Source organism: Neomonachus schauinslandi, chromosome 12 (genome assembly GCF_002201575.2).
Source record: "Neomonachus schauinslandi chromosome 12, ASM220157v2, whole genome shotgun sequence".
NCBI classification, from domain to species: domain Eukaryota; kingdom Metazoa; phylum Chordata; class Mammalia; order Carnivora; family Phocidae; genus Neomonachus; species Neomonachus schauinslandi.
Window position 1 is genome coordinate 35,605,628 of NC_058414.1, and position 20,338 is coordinate 35,625,965.

The following is a 20,338-nucleotide window of genomic DNA, read 5'->3' on the forward strand; positions in this document are numbered from 1 at the left end:
AGAGAGAACAATGGCTTTCAAGTTCAGTGGTAAAATTTTTCATCCTAGACTTCTAAAAACAGTCAAACTATAATCAAATGTGAGGAACAATAAAAATGTTTCCAAATTGGTGAGGATTCAGAAAGCTTATCTTCCATACACAATTTCTTAGGAAGTTACTTGCAAACATATACTAGCAAAACAAGGGTGTGAACCACAAAAGAGGAAAGGCCAGGATGCAGGAATAAGTGGCTCTAACCCAAGGAGCAGTGAAAAAGTCTCAGGAAGAGAACTGTTCATCAGGCCCAGTAAATAACCAGTCAAGAGTAAACCAAAACTTCAGAGAAACTTCAGGAAATGGGCAATTCAACAGAAATGGGTGGTATGATAGTGTTTGGAAAAAAAGTTTAGGCTGTGATAAAGGCAAACAGTGCATGAAAAAATAGAAAGGCAATTGTAAACTCCAGGAAAAACAAAACAGCATGAAAACGTCATGGTCTAAATAAGAAGTGCACTAAAATAGAGTACAATTTTTAAAAAGTGATGCAGAGTAAGAAATGAGAATCCAGATGTCTATTTAAGAAAGAAAGACTCCTCTGACCTCATGGAGTTATAACACTGGATGTACAGTTGTGGGTGCAGAACAAAATGCAAATGTTGAACAACTTTAACAAAGTAGACGATAAAAGTTGTAATGTTAAAAGGAGTACAAAGGATAGGGGGATAAAATACCCTTCTCTTATTAAATGGGGAATCAAGAGATACTGCCAAAAATGAAAGAACAAAAAACTGATGTTTAAGGATAAATTATCTTAAGTTATCATACGAAATAAAAATAGTCCTAGCTAACAAAAGGTGAAGGAAATGAACAGGGAGCAGTATTAATGAGCTAAATACTCATCTTTCAGAGCAGGATGTCAGCAGGTATCTGAAGTTTAAATATCAAGAAATAGAGCATAGTATTTTATCTAGATTAACAGATCAAACTACCAGAAGTACCAAAAACATGGTTAGAAGAAGTTGTACCTGAGTACTGGAAATATGGATAACTGGGGCAGGAGCCTTGCTTTTTTATCATAAATCCTTCTGTACTAATCACCAAGTACTAATGTCATGATTGCAAAAGAGAGAGAGAGAGAGATGAAGACACAAATTCTTTAACATTCTTTCCAATAATAGATAATTATGTCCCATCCCTTTGTATCTGTAAGGCTTTGAACTCACTTGTAACCAACAGAATGTGGCAGAAATGACACTGCCTGTTCCTAGGGACACTGACGGGCTTTTGGAGCCATGAGCCACCATCTAAGTCCAATTACTCTGAAGCCTTGATGCTGAGAGGGACCCCAGACCACATGGAGAGGTAAGGTGGGACTACAGTCCCAGCTCAAGTCCTATCCTACATCATCCAGCCCATAGGAAACAACAGATTTGAGGGTGAAGACTTCTCCAGCTGAATAAAACCCCTAGCTGCTACTTTATCCCCACTTGAAACTTTCAGACATCATGAACCAGAGATAAACCATTCTCACTGTGCTCTGTCAAAATTCCCCACCCACGAATCTTTGAACATAAGAAAATGGTTGCTTTAAGCCCCTAAATTTTGGGCCAATTTACTACACAGCAAAAAGAACCAGAACAATTAACAGAAAATTTTAATTACTTTAAATAAAAAACTGCAAGCAAGTCCCCTGGTATTTTACTTTAGTAACAACTCCCAGCAACATACCTGATATTCTATTCTACTCTTCCTTCTTTCCTTTTTTCCTCCCTTTCCCCCCCCCCCCCCCGTCTCCTCATCCTCCTCCCTTTTCTTATCATTATTACTGTTATTCTTTATAGCTGGTCATGACTAAGTAATGTCAGATTCCTTATATGATCACAATGAACTGATTTAAGTGGAGAAGGAAGGTGTTTGTAATGGTAGTACCAAACAGGGGTACTGGGGTGACATTCACAATGGGACTGGCCATTTGGGCTTCACTACTTGTAAGGACAGCTATAGCCACTTATACAAAGGCTTGACAGCTTACATCAAACTCTTTAGGAGCGTGTGTATCAACGCTTTTTATAAAACTTCATAACCCAGGGAATCTGAAACCATGTCTTAAAATTTCCACCAAAACATCTAAATCAATTCTGCTGCAAATGATATAACCATTTAAGGTATCACTTAATATTTTTATTTAAAATTATACTCATAACTCAAAACTAATGAAAACATTAGTGGAAGAATTAGCTTAGAAGGAAATTATCTTAGTATCCAATCTACTTGCTAACCATTAAATTATTAAACAACTCAGAATCCAATTTACTACTATAATTATCAGAGACTATACAATCCTGAAGAGTTTTAAGTGCAATACTAATGAGTGAATAGAAAAATAATGTATCTGCTAAATTTTGGTATTAATTTACATTTTTACTGTCAATAAAATTACTGTAAAAAGAGTAATCTTTAGTCACAGTTTAACTATTCATTCAGTTGGTCCTTCAGCAGACATTTGCTGAACTATGTGCCAGGTACTCTTCTAGAAATTGGGAATAAAGCAGTGAACAAAACAGACAAAAATTCCTGCCCATATGAAGCTTATGTTCTGATGGGAAGCATACGTTCTACATTACTTCATGCATCATCACTTCCACAAATATTTGAGTGCTAGGCACAAAGGACAACGTGAAGATGGTGAAAATAAAGTTCCCAAGAAAAAGCCATCAGAAAATAAAATTCCATTTTATTATTATGGAATTAAAGAACGATACTGAGTTTACTTTTTCAACAAGTACTAGTGAAGGCCTTCCTAAACATGGCCAGAATTTTCGTCTACTTTCAGATCACTAGGTTTTAGATTTTGAAGTCTAAAGACTTCAGATTTACCTAAGCTATCCCAGGTTCTATCACCATATTACATCTTCACCTCACTGTATGTCTCACCTCTACCTCAACTTAGTTCATCTTCTGCCACACCTTGAAAGTGTGTGGTCCTTTCAGATCACAAGATACAGCTCCAGACTGTTCTCTATTTGCCCAATGATGGATTCACCTCCCAATTTTATTTTATCAACTAAGGCAGGGATAAAACTACCATTTTTCATCAACAATGATGCTACTCTTAACTAATTTCAAAAGTTCTGTTTTTCTAGGATTCAGAATTGGTACCACTGAGTCAACCATGCTTTTTTTCTTTTTAAGATTTTTTAAATTCATTTGAGAGAGAGAGAGCGTGTGCGAGAACACAAGCGAGGAGGGAAGAGGCAGAGGAAGAGGGAGAAGCAGGCTCCCTGCCGAGCAGGGTCCCAATCCTAGGACCCTGGGATCATGACCTGAGCCGAAGGCAGATGCTTAACCTGAGCCACCCAGGCACCCCTCAAACATGCTCTTATATGGTTCTCCCTGAGATGAATCCCATCATTCTGAGTTAGCCGACATTTAAAGGATAGAGAGTAATGCCTCTGAAATGGAGTTTTTCTCTTTGCAATACTAACCGGTTTAGCTGAGAACCCAACTGGCATCAACATCCCCAGTTTCTAGTCTAATGTACTAGTAGTTAGGTAAATTACCACTGATTAAATCCCATGGGCTTAAAATAATTTGTAATGACTAGCAGGATGTCACAACTTCTCATTTGTGTCTTAATGTGTAAAAAGTGTGTTATTTCAAAGAAAGGATACTTTTCTTCCCAGTTCTTTAAGGGGACTTCCATAATTTAAATACACTTCATTCATGATTAGCACTAGGAGTCCCTTCTAGACCAATCTTTCAATCTGTCTCTTGGTCTCATGGCTCAAAAAGAAAACACCCCATTTTTACTCAAGGCTACTTAGTAACTTCCTTAAATGATTCTACATGGTTGGAACGTAGACATTATCTAAAACTCCTAACTTGAAACCACTCAGATAGTTTCTTGGTTTCCACTAAAAAGTTTTAAAAATGGGGGCGCCTAGGTGGCTCAGTCGGTTGAGCGTCTGACTCTTGATTTCGGTTCGGGTCATGACCTCAGGGTGTGAGATCCAGCCCCGAGATGGGCTCCATGCTTAGCAGGGAGTCAGCTTGAGATTCTCTCTCCATCTCCTCTGTCCCTGCCCCCATCCCTGCTTCTCTCTCTCTTAAATAAATAAATCTTAAAAAAAAAGTTTTAGGGGCACATGAGTGGCTCTGTTAAGCATCCAACTCTTCACTTCGGATCATGATCTCAGGGTTGTGAGATTGATCCCTGTGACAGATCTGCACTCAGCAGGGAGTCTGTTTGGGATTCTCTCTCTCCCTCTGCCCACCTCCCCACTCTCTCTCTCAAATAAATAATCTTAAAAAAAAAAAAAAAAAAGAAATGCCAATGTGTAACATAAAAAGGAATAATTCTATTTGAGATTTGAAATTTTTAATTTTTTTAAAAGATTTTATTTATTTATTCGACAGAGAGAGACATAGCAAGAGAGGGGACACAAGCAGGGGGAGTGGGAGAGGGAGAAACAGGCTTCCCGCGGAGGAGGGAGCCCAATGCGGGGCTCGATCCCAGGATCCTGGGATCATGACCTGAGCCGAAGGCAGACGCTTAACGACTGAAGCACCCGGTGCCCGATTTGAAATTTAAAAAGAAAGAAAGGGGCACCTGGCTGACTCAGCCCGAAGAGCGGGCGACTACTGATCTTGGGGTCGTGAGTTCGAGCCCCATGTTGGGTATACAGATTACTTAAAAAAGAGAGAGTGAAAGAGAGAAAACAAGCAAAGAATCTGACTTCTCCTTAATCTGAATAGTGAAATACAAAAGAAATCATCAAACTCCCATCAGTTTTGACAGCGTGTTCCTGGGAGCACTTTGTCCTCAGATCCTCCTATAACAATCCATTAATGAAAAAGATACAGCATTGGGTAAACTTGACACCAATTACCAATACCCAGATTAAAGATTGTATTTTACTATAATTAGTATAAATCCAATGTATGTCTTTTCAGAAATAACTAGCTCCATTCATACTTTCACCCTGTGGGGTGAAAAAAATAAAGTACATACTCCCAATCTGCAATCCAGAGACCTGGGTACATGTTGGTTTCCTCCACAATATTATAAACTTCTTGAGGGCAGGAATTCGTTTTGTTAATAACACTTATATCTGCATAACATTTGATCTTCATTTGATCATAGTTACTCTCTAAGGTCAAAAGAGTAGTAATAATTCCTGATTTTATGGTGGGAAACCCATAATGAAGAAACATAAGGAATTTACTCTAGGTCACTCAGCTAGTAGGTAGAGAAAGTCAGAATAGAAGCAAAGTATTCTACTATTCCACTGACTAGGAACATTTTTAAAACTTATGATGATGAAAAATTTCAAACACATATAAATGAAGAGAGAACAGTACAATGAACTTCTACAGCTTTAGCAATGATCAACTTGTTTCAGCTGGACTCCATTTTGAAAGAGCTTCCAGATCTAATATCACTTTTTGGGTAAATATTTCAAGATGTAGGTCAATCATATTGAACAAAATGTTGAATGTAACAGATAACCAATAAATACTTGTTTAATGCTATCGATCTCACATATGCTTTCAGGCATTATTACCCAATTCTGACCAAAAAAATCAAAAAAATCAAAACTGAATTCCTAGACGGTACATTTCATTCATTCACTTATTCACAATATTTATACTGGGCTACAAGATGCCAGTCACCATGCTAAGTGCTTGGGATACAGCAAACGGAACAAGAAAACTACCGTTCCTTCTTTCAGGGATCTTGCATTCAACTGTTTTGGATATGCACACATGCACGTGCGTACGGGCACATACACACACCAACCACGTGTGTCTTGAGGAACTGGGATTAGTTAGACTGGAAGAATACTTCTTAACTAAACCTACCAGTTTGTCAAGGTGGAATCCATATTCTCTGTACACAAATTATGAAATGGAGTGGAAGACTAAATTTTAACAGAATTCCGAATCTTGATATTCTTTTAGAAACTGTTAGGACGGTTTTGCTTAATTTTGCTCCTCCTGAGCTTTTCCAGTAAAGAAAGCTAACAATATTAAAATTAGTGGGGGGAAAAAACAAAATAATTCAAGCGATTAAAATGTATTTAGAATAACTTCCATTCTTTTATTTAAAAATGCTCAAATCATTTTCAACTTTTACTGAATGTTTGCACATTTCCTAATGTTCATGTCTTCATTACAGTATATAAATCAAGTCCAAGACTGTTCAGTTAATGATGGGAATTACTTAAAGTTTGAAACTCACTTCAATATAAGCTATACAGATTGGAGTAGAACAAAAATGAAATGTTCTCTTTTCAGTATTTCTTTATTATTCCCACGAAACCAAGTAAATATAATCCTATATACAGATCCATTTTCCCTTTTTGACACTCCTTAGTTTTAACATTCATGCGATAGAAATAATCCATATGGTCCCCTCCTTAATGACTGAAACTCTTTTCCATTATTTGTTCATTTATTCATTTTATTTCCACTGGATAGAGGATGCAAGTGGACATGACCACAAGATACCCTCTCCCTTAAGGAGCTTACAATTAGGGTGTGGAAAGGTAGAGGATCCTAAGAGGGTGGTTGGGAGGGAAGATTAATAGTGTATCTTATATAATAGACATAATAATATTAAGGGGCAGACATATACGGAGTGTCACAAAGGAGGTCAAAGATGTCAGCGTTCAACGGAAACAGAAATTTTATCCAAATGTAGGTATTAAGGAGTAGAACACACACAAAAAAGGTAGCATCAGGACTTGACTCTGAAGGATGGGTAGCATTTCAACAGATAGAAACAGGAGTACAGGGAAGGGCACTGAGTGCATATTCTGAAATCAGCCCCAATTAAAGTTGCAGAGGTAGATGGCAGGGAGCAATGTGAGGGTAAATGAAGTCGTCTGCATGACTGTAGGATACACGTAGCAAATGCACAGGAAGAACACACGAAAATCCTTCCAGAGCCGAGACTAGTATTGAAGACCAAAAAAATGGGTATTTGTATAATTTAAAAATGGACAGAAGTATTTGAAAGTTCTTACTAAATAGTCTCGATGTGCACATGCATTGCAGTTAATACCCAATAATTTCCCAGTGTTTAGCTGGAGATACTTGCTAACGCCGTATGCAGCTCTAAAAGGATGAAAAGTTCTCACCTCAGGGGTATATAATTTAATTTATTCTACTTCATTCATTCAGAAAATATATACCGGGCAACTAATAGTTACAGACACTGTGTTATTTATAGATATAAAAGATATAATCCTGCGCTCAAGTCAGAAAAAAACATACAGTCGTTAAACTGAAAATAATTTTTACATCCTAAGGGAGTGTTTTCTGATATGCAATGACCACTAATCATCCTGTCCTGCAAACACTGCCTATCAACCTGCATCTGAACCTTGGCCATCCTCAGTTTGTATGTACAATGCATACAACCGTGGAATGAAACACTTGACTAAAAGTGAGATGATTGCTTTTCACATTTACAAAACAATTCCTACACAGACCAAAGGGGGTTAGACTAGGTTATATCTAAGATCCCTTTCAATTCAGAAATCCATATACTGTGATTCTAATTCTACTGCATTAAAATCCTTTAGGAAGCCCAGATAATAAGAATTAAAAATTAAAATGGCTACTTAAATGACAAAGCCAACAGTTGCTCAAATTTAGGTAGACTACTAAATGCTTAATAATTATCCTATCCCACATGGACCTCCAGGCCACTACGGCACACTCACAGAGATTCCTGCCACATGCCTTAAGGTACTTTTACTTCACCTCTCAGTGGAGAGCTGCATGCGCAGATGGTAAAACGAAATCAAGTATGGCAGCAAACTGGTGATATTCAAAACAACTGCCCAGGGTTTCTTATAAAACTCCTCCCTCCAGGGGCACCTGGGTGGCTCAGTTGGTTAAGCGACTGCCTTCGGCTCGGGTCGTGATCCTGGAGTCCCGGGATCGAGTCCCACATCGGGCTCCCTGCTCGGCAGGGAGTCTGCTTCTCCCTCTGACCCCCTTCCCTCTCGTGCTCTCTCTATCTCATTCTCTCTCTCTCAAATAAATAAATAAAATTAAAAAAAAAAAAAAAAACAAAAAAAACTCCTCCCTCTGACTGCTGACCTACCTGCCCCAGCAGACTTAGCATCCATAGCTCATCACACAAACAGTGACCTTTATGTAGGCATGCTTGTTACCAACCACCACCAGTACCCACTTTCAATGGTGCCTCTTGGCCCTTGGACAATGCCCAACACTAAGCACACCACCTTGTCCTATTACCAAATCTCCTGCATCCAGATTTCATTTCTGCCATGTTCTATTACACCAAGAAACTCACAATTTCCTTCCTAAGAAGACAAGCTCATCTGAAACTCCTGACAAATACAACAATAGTGTGGTTAGTTCTTCAAGAAGCATTAGTACCATATTTGCTTATGTATCTAGAGGTTGTTATGCTGCTTAATTTTCAAGTATTATGATGTTTATTTCATTATATGGGTAGTAGATACCAGACCCACATTATGTAACAATTCATTCATCAGACAAGCATTTTGATTTCTCCTATTGTTTTGTCTAAAATGAATTCACTATTATTACTTAAGTATATTATTAACCTATATTATTTTTTAACTACAGTTATTTATATGATCATAGTTATTACTCAAATTCTTAAAAGGCAGAATTTAAGGGATAATCATCACTTTTTATAGACAGACTTCAGCCGGGCATACCACAGAATTCAGGAATTTCCTGAATTGATATATCATTTATTCCCAGCAAACCAGCACCTTTGTTTACATTTTTTCCAAACTAGAAATGTACTCACTTGTTTAAACTTCTTCCAACAAACAAAAATAGTTGTTTTTTTTTTTAATTGCTACTCAGATTTTAGAACAAGTCAACAACTTAAAAATTGCACTATGGACAAGTTGCTTGACCTCTGAACTTTATTTCTTTATCTATAACATAAAAGAGCTGAAAGACTTCCAAAGTCCTTCCAACTCTAATGCCCATGAATTTACAATGACACAATTTAAGTGTTAGAGGTTTCAATCTGAAAGAACATTCCTAAGGAATCATTGATAGGGAGGCATTTAAAAAAACAACAGATAATTTATGTTTAACAAGGAGTCTGTTTTCAGATATTCACTTGTCCATATGTTAAACATAGGGAAATACACCAAGAGATATTCAAGTTTATACAGATTCCCCTTCTATAAGCCATTTCCTCCTTAATAGAGAAATTCTAATAATTCCAGAATGATAAGTTATGTAAAAAGGATACAAGTGCAATACCAACAATTCAGCATCACCAAGTTCTTCAGCAGGAACAAAGAATGGGCAGAACATAATTGTGAAAATGTTTATTTCTTAAACAACCTTGATAAATTGGAAACATTTCAAGGGACTCTTAAAGAATGAAGGGCCAAACATACGTCTAACACACTGGAATTTAAAAACCCCTGTTTTTCCTGCTTTCACTAAAACAAGCCCTAAAAGACACATTATTCACCCACAAAGTAACACTTTTATTCATAAGGATTCCCATGAACTAACCCACCTGAGGATTCAGCTTTATGCTGCATCGAATAATACGCCATGTTTCTTGTACCCTGTTAATGACTGAGTTTTCCTAAAGAAAAATCATATTATTATTTTCCTTTTGTGCCATGTTACTGAGCTCTTTAAAAAGAGAAACTTGGAAAACTCTCCTTGTATAATAATCACTGAGCTGCATGGATTTTTCTGTTGTTTTTTCTCAAAGCAGTGATTAAATATGCCAACAATAATTTAACATATTCAGATATCATAAGTTTATCCACTGAAATGCTGTAAGTTTTAGTTTCTGAACCAGTACTCGATTTGAATTACACTAATAAATTTAATGCCTGGGGACAACACTAGTAGTGCTTACCAATCTCTTTGTAATGACACAAGACTGTCCCGTATCAGCATTTGGGGATCATCTTATTCCTTCAAACATGGGAGGGGAATTACTTGAGGGAAGTAGGCGTGATTTACCCAAGTATCTTTCCCAGCACTTAACCCCACGGTTTTTAAACAGTAGGTCCTTCCTAAATCCTTCTTAAATACAGGGAGCCCAAAAGTTCCTATTAGTTCCATGTCAATATCATCCCGTACACATCTATTTGTAGGTCTCTCCCTAATGCTTCAAAAAGCATTTGATTCTGATTAGTGTTTTGGTTATCTGTTAGTTAATCAGCAAATTCCTGGGAACCAAATTATCATAAATATTAGTTGCTCTACACAACTAGTGAGCCTAAATACAGCACAACAAGCCCACGGAAATAAAGAGAAGTGAATTTTTAAAGAGAAAAAAGAATGACTTATCTTATGACCAAGTAAGTTCTAAAAGTATGGAGACTTTCTGACTTGTTCATTGATGAATCCCCAGTACACAATAAGCCATCATCACCTATCTGGTGCATCAACAAACTGCTGATAGGACATATTATTATTTTATCTAACCACATACAGATTGAGTTCAGAAGGTAAAACAGAGGAGTCCTTTGTGGAATGCAGAAGCTCCAACACAGGTTCACACAGAAGTCTGATTCTGGCAAAGGCTCTAGGATTTGGGATTACCGACTATAAAATAAGAGTAAATTTACATCCTAGACATTGACTGGCCGATCAAGCCCGGGCCTGGGATACATCAAGCACAGGTAAACAAGAATTTCAAGTCATTACCCCTGTGCATAAAGGCAGTGCCGGTACCAGCAACAACAAGTCAGCCTTTCTGGCATATCCATCAAAATTAAATCTTAAACTTTCGAAAAAACTAATATGTTTATCATGCTCCTTCAAGCTTAGAGGCTTCACTACCTGTGGAAAGGGCCTATAATTATGATCAATTACTTATGACTTGAAGGCACTTACAAAGACATCTGTCCTTTTAAAAAGCCTTTAAAGAGGGCGCCTGGGTGGCTCAGTCGTTGAGCGTCTGCCTTCGGCTCAGGTCATGATCCCGGGGTCCTGGGATCGAATCCCACATCGGGCTCCCTGCTCAGCGGGAAGCCTGCTTCTCCCTCTCCCACTCCCCCTGCTTGTGTTCCTGCTCTCGCTATCTCTCTCTCTGTCAAATAAATAAATAAAATCTTTAAAAAAAAAAAAAAGCCTTTAAAGAAACAGCCATAGCACTGTTAACACTGGTCCTGTGGGGCACCAATAAGTCTCAGGTATTGGGGGGGGGGGGTCCAACTTTGACCGCTCTCCCTTGGAAAGAAAAGAATTATTATCACCTGTCCTTGATTGCTGACCTGCCTGAACAAATATTAGCAACCTTCAAAATCCTGAATTCCTAGTCTAGTGAAGCAAGTCATGGGGACCAATGACAGCCCCAAGGCAGAGGAAGAAGAGAACAGGAAGGAAACAAAATAAAACGGAGATATGTAGCTCGTGAAGATGACATCAATAATTTTCTCAAGAGTCACTGAATTTCATGACATATGACTGATGGTCTTTTCTGACCATTATATCCAAGTAGTTTCTTGGTTTCAGAGCCTGTAATGTCTGGGTTTGAGAATGATCTGTTCTACAGAAAAGGTCAGGGGAACTGATGCTTTACTGGGAACTTGTTTCCAGGTGAGGGCCACACTAGTCAGCATGAAAACAAATAATACTTGGACATTTGAAGCATTTTTAAATTTACAAAGTGCTCTCATCTACACTATCTCAGCTCTTCCTCACAACTCCTAAGAGGTAGGCATCATCATCACCACCTAATCTGTAAAAATAAGGTTTTAAAAAACTTTTAGGTAACTTCGTCTTGAATTTGTAAGTATAGTCTCCTGAAATTTCTCAGGACAGAATCCAAGTCATGGGTCAGTTAGAAATCTTTAAAGACAAACCAAATTCAAGAGGATAAATCAAGAGAATAAGAATGGATCAGCCAAAATCTACCAACACAATGGCAAAAACCATCCTGTTACAGGAATCGTGCTTTGTAAAAGATAGCGTTACACAGGGGTGCCTCTATAACACCTCTAGGTTGGAAAGACAGTATTTTATTTATTTACACATAAGGATCCTTAAATGGACACACTCCACAGGCAACAGACAAAATAAAACAAGAACTTGGATCCTAAAATTCTAGGGGTGGAATTTATCTTTTGGGAAGCACCTAGGTGATTCCTCCAGGAAGATAACTAAGTTACAGGGGACAAAATGTACTCTCCCCTTTCCCTCCAATATCACAAAGACTCACAGGAAGTGTTTTTCTGGGTTTTCAACAAAGAAAACATGCACAGAAGGTAATCTATTGCTGTTATGTATAATCCCATCTTCCCTAAAACACTCATTCTCCTGGCCTCATTATCCTTTGCCCCCTCTTCTCTTACAGGCTAAAGCAGAGGTTTATAATGGGGGTCCTATTTTCATAGCCATTTACTATCTTACTTACGTATTTATGATTCTTTGCAGCCTTCTAGCCTTAGCCTAACTGTGTTGGGAAACAAAGCACCACACAAATCACACAGGATAAGGGGAGACAAGTCAAAGCCTCCCAGGAAGATCTGGTAGACACTTGGGCTTGGAGTCTCTGGAGGTCTTGGTATTTCAAAGGTCAGTCTTGGGTCTCTTGACTTTGATGACTAATATTAAATTGTTTGACTTTTTACAAAAATATTTAGTTGTACTTATTTACATAATTTCATCTACAGCGCACACAGTAGGTATGTATTTGTTGAACAGACTTCCCAGATAAATGAGACGACAGGAAGAACACCCCAAGACTTCCTTTTTCAAACACACCTTCCTAAGAATTGAGATAGGTAAAAATCACACCCTAATTTATAAATGTTTCTGTGCATTCCTTTTCTACTTAAAACTACGCATATCTGTTCAGAAAAGAAAAGCATGACACACCACATAATGTCAACCACACAATGGGGAAATTCCAGGATCACTAAGAAAACACCATTATCCTAGTCACACACACTTTAGTTTAATTACTGGTTACCACACAGGAGAGGCTTTAAGACATGCTGTCTCCCCATCCACTTTCCACATCCCCTCCAGATAAAGCAAAAGCAGAACGTTTAGAATCTAGAGATTCCACATCTTAGATTCACACACATCACTACTTTTGAGAAGTAGTCTGAAGACCACGTTAGCCTAGAGACATAAAGTAATACACACAAATAGGCAATATTCATGGAAAAAAATTTTTAGGCGACTCTGTTGGACACTTATTTACCATTATATAACTTCAGTAAGAAAAACTGGACGTGACTGGCAATAATATTCTTAAGTTCCTATTTTTTCGTAAAACTTTATTTATACGAGGCTCCACGAGGAAAGTTCTCATCCTACTAATTTTCACCGAATCCTGCCACTTCTCTTATTCTCAGGCTCTCAAAAATTCCCCAATGGCCAGGGAAAATATGCGGGGGCTGGCAGGGCACGTCTCAGGTTGGCTCGTTCCCTAAAAGGCACCCAACTTCCTGGACCCCCTTTCAGGGACAGCAGGGAGAAAACACAACTTGCACCGTGGCGGGGAAGCCTGCGCAGGTCACATTGCCTGACTCGTCTTTCTGCTCGCTGTCTGGCAAGGTCGCCGGCTCTGGCTTGCAGCTCTGTCGACAAAACTTACTCTCACTCTGTAAGGGCAACGGGCCATGCCTCCCCGGCCGCCCTCCCGCCCCAAGGATCCCCGGCCCTCCCCGGGCACGCGCGGCCTCCGACGGCGCGGGCGCCGCTCCCCGGCTCACCTGACCACGTTGGGGTGCTCGAAGGTCTCCAGGTGCCTCAGCACCGCCACCTCGCGGATGGTAGAGAGCGGCATGCCCTCCTCGCCCGTCTGCACCCGCACGCGCTTCAGCGCCACGAAACGGCCTCCGTTCTTCAGGTCCCGGGCCTTGAACACCTTCCCATAGGCGCCCTCCCCGATCTCCGCCACGCACTCGTACTGCTGGTCTGCGCGGCTCAGGCCGTCCTTCTCCATGCCGCCCGGACGCCGCCCGGCGCGGCACCGCTGGGGTGGGCGGGGGGGCGCGCTCGGCTCGCTCGCGGCCGCCGCTCGCCTCTTCCCGGACTCCCGGCCCGCTCCCTCGCGCCCCGGAGCTCGGTCTCGCTCTCCCTCGCCCCCGCCGACTACCGCGCTCCGGCGCTCGGGTTCTCGCGGCCGCTGGGGCTGGATGGAGAGACCTCCCCGCGGGCGGGCGCAACCCCGGTGCCGCCGCGAAACTCCGCCTGCCGAGTCGCCAAGGAGCGAGCCGATCCCTCCTCTTCCCTCCCCGAAGCGCAGTCTTCTGCACAGACACCGAAGCGATTACATAGTCTCTTCCCCAGAGCGTCTCAGTCCACAATCCTTCCACCTAAAAGAAGAGACCAGAGGACAAGAAAAGTGCAATCAGACATCCCAGGCGCCTTCCTCCGGGTTCCCGCAGACTCCCCTCCTCCTACTTCAGAAAGCCCCCATCGCTACCCTCGGCGCGCTCCTGCCCTCTCCCAGGCTGCTTAATCCTTCCTGGTTCCTCCGAGAAAAGCGAAGTTACTTTTCTTTCCCTGCAGAGCTGGAGCCGTCTTCGCGCGGAGAGGTTGCAGGGGCCCCTCGGGGATGAGCGCGCGGCGCGGGACGCAGTGGAACGGGAGGGGGCGTGCCGAGCAGCCCAGAGTGTGCCGGGAGCGCGGGGGAGGGGAGGTGCCGGGCACGTCAATGTCACGGCTTAATATTTATCCCTGCATCATTGTGTTGCAGTGCTACCCACCCCTCCTCCCCGGGCCTGGACGTGCAAGGAGAGGGGCTCCCGGGGTGCCGTGGGGCTTTCAGGGATTGTGCACAAGCTGCTGTGGAGGGTCTGTGGGTCCACCCGTGTGGGGCTGCAGAATGTGGGGGTGGGGGCTCCCAGGACCCTGTAACCCGATGCTGGGAGTGTGCGAGAAGGGGTGGTCAGACATCTGCTAGGAAATTGCTTCCTTTCTTTCTACTTTCAGTTTTTCTACGAGGAGACATTTAAAAACGACTTGCACACACAAATGGTCTTTTTGGGGTAAAGACGTCTGGATTGGAAACGGAATTCTTCCTCCGACTCGGAGGACCTCCCTGGTGGAAACCCATGAGGTCGGGGAGGGCTGGGGCTCCCGCTACTCGGGAGTGGAGGAACAGGGGGGCCCTGGAGGGGGGAGTCGCCCAGGGGACCATAAGGGTGGGAGAAAGGGGTATTCGTCGCACTTAGCTTGTCATCTCCTTAATAACTTCGGGAGGAAGGTAGCATAACCGCGTCTCGCTCTGAAATTCTCAACTAATTTCAACCTCATCAAAACTCACCCTCGTCTTAAAAAGGCTGGGGGTGGGGGGAGTAAATGCCAAACCTCGGGGGTGAGAGAGAAGGGGCTGCGCCCTCGGGGCCAGGACTCGCGAACCTTTTCCCACTCCCTGGATCTTTTCCAGATCTTCTAGATCTTAAGTAGCAGAGGTGGCTGCTCCATTCCTCTTTCGGCTTAAGGCCTGGTCTCATCAAAAGCCAAACGCCCCCCCCCCCCCGCCCCAAGCCCTCCGCACAACAAAGTGCGGGGGGGTAGGGGGTGTAGGGGCACACTTCCCTCCCCTTTCAGTTGCAATCCAGGACCTAGGAAGCCTCCAACCCATGGCCGCCGCGGCCTCCGCCGGACATTCGCTACGCCGGCCGCGTGTCTGGAATTCCCGGGACACCTCGGAATTACCTGCCCCGCAACCGCTGGCCCGCTCGCCTTCTGCCAGGAATTAAAGAAACAAATGGCGCGATCCCCACGGTGTGATGGCAGAGGGGACCGCAGCGAGCGCAGAGCCCCTCACACTCACTCCATTCAAAACTCTCCTTAAAAGGTGAAGGCAAATCCTGGGGGAGCCAAGGACCGAGCCCCCACCCCCAGCCTGCACGGGGGTCTGAGCCAGGCCTAGGGCCACACAGGTAGCCGAGGAGCCGCCGCCGGCTGCGCAGCCCGCCCCTCCCGCATCCCCCTCCCGCCCTAGTCCAACCGGAGGCTCAGCAGCTAAGGCAGCGTCGCGGACGTCCCACCCCCGCAGGGAGCTGCGCCCGCTGCCCCAGCCCGGCCCCGCACCGCCCGCCCTGGCTCTCCCCCCTCGCTCCCCGGACGGTCGGCTCCGGCGGAGAGAAACGGGAGCAACAGTGCCTTCTTCCCCCCTCTCCTCCACTTTTTTTTGTTGTTGTTGTTGCTTTCCCACGCTGGCTGAATGTGACTTGACCCCATTTCAAAAAAGTTTGACATAGTGCTTCAACATTTCCGCATTCCTCCGCGACTACAAAGGCTGCAGCCGCCTCCTTCTGCTTTCTGTCTCTGCTCTCTGTCTTCACACTCAATGAAATCCTTCATGTGCCTCTCCCGAAGCCTGCCAAGCACCGCAAGGGTCGCCACCAGCGCAGCGACAAGAGGCCGCACTGGGACCACGACTCCCGCGTGTGCGCACACGCAGATGCGCCCCACGTGCAGACTGTGGGGCGCGCTGCGGGGCCCGGAGCTGCGCACCGCCGGGTGTGCGTTTTAACTCGGATATTTTAAATTATAAAATTAAACTGGGAAACTAAAGCAAACGTGCGTCCTTGTGGGGCTCCAAGCCTGTGCACTGGCCGCCTATGTGCACTCCTATAAGTGTGCATAACACCCCCGCAGGGGGTGGCAGCAAGAAGCCTGCGTTAACATTTATCTCGTGGTGGAGTAGGTGGAGGCCACACCCACACCTCCGCGAGCTTGAGAGTGAGCTTTCGTGGGGAAATGAATGTGGGGCACGGAAACACAAAGTCCCGCATGGAGTCCCCAGAGGCAATGCAGTTTAAACCCTAAAGTGTGGACTATTCTGTGTGTCCGAGTGGAGTTTATATTCCGCTTTAAGAAGCTTGATGAGTGTGTGGGTGTTTGTGCGCACGGCTATGTGGGAGCAGGCACAGGATCTTAGTGTTGGGGGTGTCCCTGGTGTGGGATGTCCTTCTCTTGCCAGATTAGGAGAGACTCCTCTAGCTCCTCAAAACTGGTCCCCGTAACTAGCCTGCCTCGGCTCGTAAGGGGTTAACTAAAGCCAATGCCGAAGACATACACCCCCCCACCACAGTCACCCCCACCCACACCCTCGCTTCCGACCCTGGCCACGCTCCCAAATCTCCCCGGGGGACCCCCTACTCCGCAGCCCACCCACCCGAACGCACAGCTCCTTACCTGAGGGGCCCAGCGGCTTCGGGCCTCCCGAGGGGGCTGCGAGTGTCTGTCGGACCTTCGCACGTGTCCACCGCGGCGCGGAGCAGGTAACCCGCTCGGAGGAAGGAGTTACCAGCACTCTCTCCCGCGAAGGGGTGGGCACAGCGGCGGAGGGCGGAGGGACGGCGGAGGGACGGCGGAGGGCGCCGCCCGCGCCGCTCGCTGGGGGCGGACGGGGGCTGCGGGGCTCAGGCCAGGGCTCGGGGCCGAGCCGGGGAAGCAGGGGGGGCGGGGGCGGGGGCCCCGGAGGCCGACTCTACCGGAGACCCACCCGGCGGCGCCGGGGTTAGGGGCTCGCTGCGCAGTGGCAAGCAAGTGTGCAAATTAAAGCCTTCCGGAGAGAGGGGAGGCGGCCGAGACCCGGCTGTGCTCTGAGCCTCTCAGCTCCCCAGCTCTCGGTTCCGAGTGGGGGGCGAGAAGGAAGGGGGGGTAGTTAAATGAAAATTTCCGGCTTTCACTGCAACTGGCGTGAGGGTTCTTGCAACCAAAATAAGAGGCGTGAGAGTACGAGTGGGATGTGTCGTCGGGAGTCCGCGGAGTTTCCAAACCCAGGGTCGCCCAGAGTTGGGGTTTTGACAGAGCGAGGCGGGGGGGATCAGCAGTCTGTGATGTGGACGGATGGAAAAAACACAACCAACCAACCACAATTATGAGGGGCCGGTGGGGATGGTAAATACCAACACTTTCCAAGAAACTGAAAAATCAGACCAAAAAATAACTCTTCTCTATTAAAAAAAAAAAAAATCTGGCAGGGCGCCTTGCAGAAAAGAAAATACTAATCTGTCCAAGCACTTTTCACTTTCAGCATGAGCTACATTTGTTTTGTTTTCCTTCGCTTCCTTTCGGCCTCACAAAGCCCTATCTTTTCCTTTTGGACAGAGGATAGGATTTGGAAATTGTCAGGCACTCTGTGGTTAACGATCTACTTGAAGGGGCTCACCGGTTCACAATTATTAAGTGGTTAGCAATTGCTGAGGGTTCACTAAGGTATTTCTGGGGAGCTAAAAAGACTAAAATTTAATATAAATATTAGAATTGGAAGATAATAGACACACATACACACACACACAACAAAGAGAACAGAACGTGATTCAGTGGGTGCTCAGTTTAAATGCATTATTGGAATTCTGAAATTTGAAACCTTGTAAGAATGTACACTTTACCTGCTAGAAAACCTGAATACAATTATTGCAGGTGAAAATGAGATTTTGGACAAAAAAAAAGTCTTCAAGACCCTACAATGGAGTAAAAAAAAGCCTTTTTTTTTTTTTAAAGAATTCAGTGTTCTCTAAAGTCTGTATCTGTAGAATACTTGAAACCCCTTTAAACATCTTAAAGCAAAGTTTAAAAACATCTATTTATTTCAGAGCTCTGTGGAAAAATTGAAATCCAGCAAAATACTGTTTGAATTGGAAATATTACCTCTATAAATCTTTTGACTTTTTGAATTAAATCATGTTGCTAATGTCAGAATAAATCAAAATTTTGCCTTTATAAAATTTATTCTGTACTACAGTGTGAAGTAACAGGTTAGGTAAGTAAAAATTGTTGCATTTCCATTAGCAAATATTTTGCAATGCATTATAGTAATGTGTTGTTGAATGATAAAAGTGGATATTTGTGTTTCTTTATGCTTAAGATAATTCATAAAATACGTTTTGTGTTCAGGAGCATGTCTTCTAAAATTCAGTTTCTGAACAAAATTTGTAAAGATATCTATGACCTCATATAGGCTTAAGAAAACAAATTGTTAGATTTTGTATTTATATAAAATATTGGATCAGTACAAATCACTAATTAGACTTTAAACCAGAGATACAAATGAGAATCTTACATTTTTATAATTGCTACACTTATCAATGATTTTTAAAACAAGATTTACTTGTTGGTGACTAACACATTTATGTAATTTAGAAATAATTGTCAATAAATACTCATAGGAACCAGCAGGTGATTGCAAGAATTTATTTGGGTAAATAATTTGTTTAAAAAATAGTAAGACATAAATATCTTTAAAATTACGAGAAAAATGTCCTTTCTACACTGGGTTGTATTTTTAATTACTGAATTTGACAACAACCATAGATGGATTTGAAATTCTATGATTTAGATCACTAGATCACTTGTATGAGGTAGAAAGAAAGAAAAAAAGAAAGAAACTTTATTTAATTATATACACTGAATGTTTAACTCTATGTCATCTGCTTTCTCTGATACTGTTAATTTATCATTGTTCACTCTCTCTGGTTATGGTTCATATGAAATCCCAGTTGGTTAAAGCCTTAGACCAGGAAGTTTTACAATGGATTGTGTAAAATTAGTAAATACCAGATTGTTTTTGTTTATGGATAACTTCCTCTGTGGGTAACAGGTTATCATAACAAAATTTGTGCAAAGTTTATAAACTGTGAACCAAATTCAGACTCCTTTGTTTAGAAGTCTTTTATGAATGAATACATAGCATTCAAGAATAATGATTTGCATGCCATGTATCTGATATCCTAAAGTTGCAAATCATCTTACAGGTTTTTAAAAATTAGAATTCATGGATTTATCTTCAAATATGATGTTATAGCTTATACTGAAAATTTTCCTAGTGTCACATAAGAGATGCATTCTGTGTGTGAACACTTCATATCAAATATCTGTAAACTTTTGTTTTTCCCTAAAATAAAAATAAAATTTAAAGTTCTGCTCTATAATTTATAATCTTAAGGTCTAATTTATTTAAAATTAGTAATTTTATAATGTACATAGAATTCTAAATCACCTCTGATTTATGTTGGCTATTTGAATTTATAAATGTATTTTCAAGAAACTTGGAAATAAGGTTTTGCTATAACCTACTACACAATAATTTTAATTGGAGTTCCACGTAAATATATACTTTTAGTCTATAAAGATCTCCTGTTTATTGTTTTGATTAAAAAAACAACTTTTCTGGCTTAATAACTTCAAAATCAGTTACCCTTATCTTTAACTTGATTTATATGAGTATGTAAATGTTATCTTTATTGAGTAATTACTACGAAAAACTATAATTTTAACAGAAATAGTATAATGTAATGCAGTGCATTTTAGTGCATTCTTTCTTCCCCAGGCATTTCCAAGATGTTTTCTTAGGTTGTCCCCTAAAATATTGAAAATGTACTC

The 20,338-nt window shown here is 42.3% G+C and overlaps 1 protein-coding gene across 1 annotated transcript in view; it reads right to left on the bottom strand.

Annotated features, from left to right (window-relative positions):
• The window catches only part of CDK6 (cyclin dependent kinase 6), a 231,218-nt gene extending 217,215 nt beyond the window's left edge, over positions 1–14,003 (bottom strand). Inside the window, exon 1 of the mRNA XM_021689616.1 lies at positions 13,705–14,003. Within this exon, the coding sequence (XP_021545291.1) occupies positions 13,705–13,937 (233 nt within the window). The 5' untranslated portion in view covers positions 13,938–14,003. The remainder of the gene's footprint in view (positions 1–13,704) is intronic.
• Between the last annotated feature and the right edge of the window lie 6,335 nt (positions 14,004–20,338).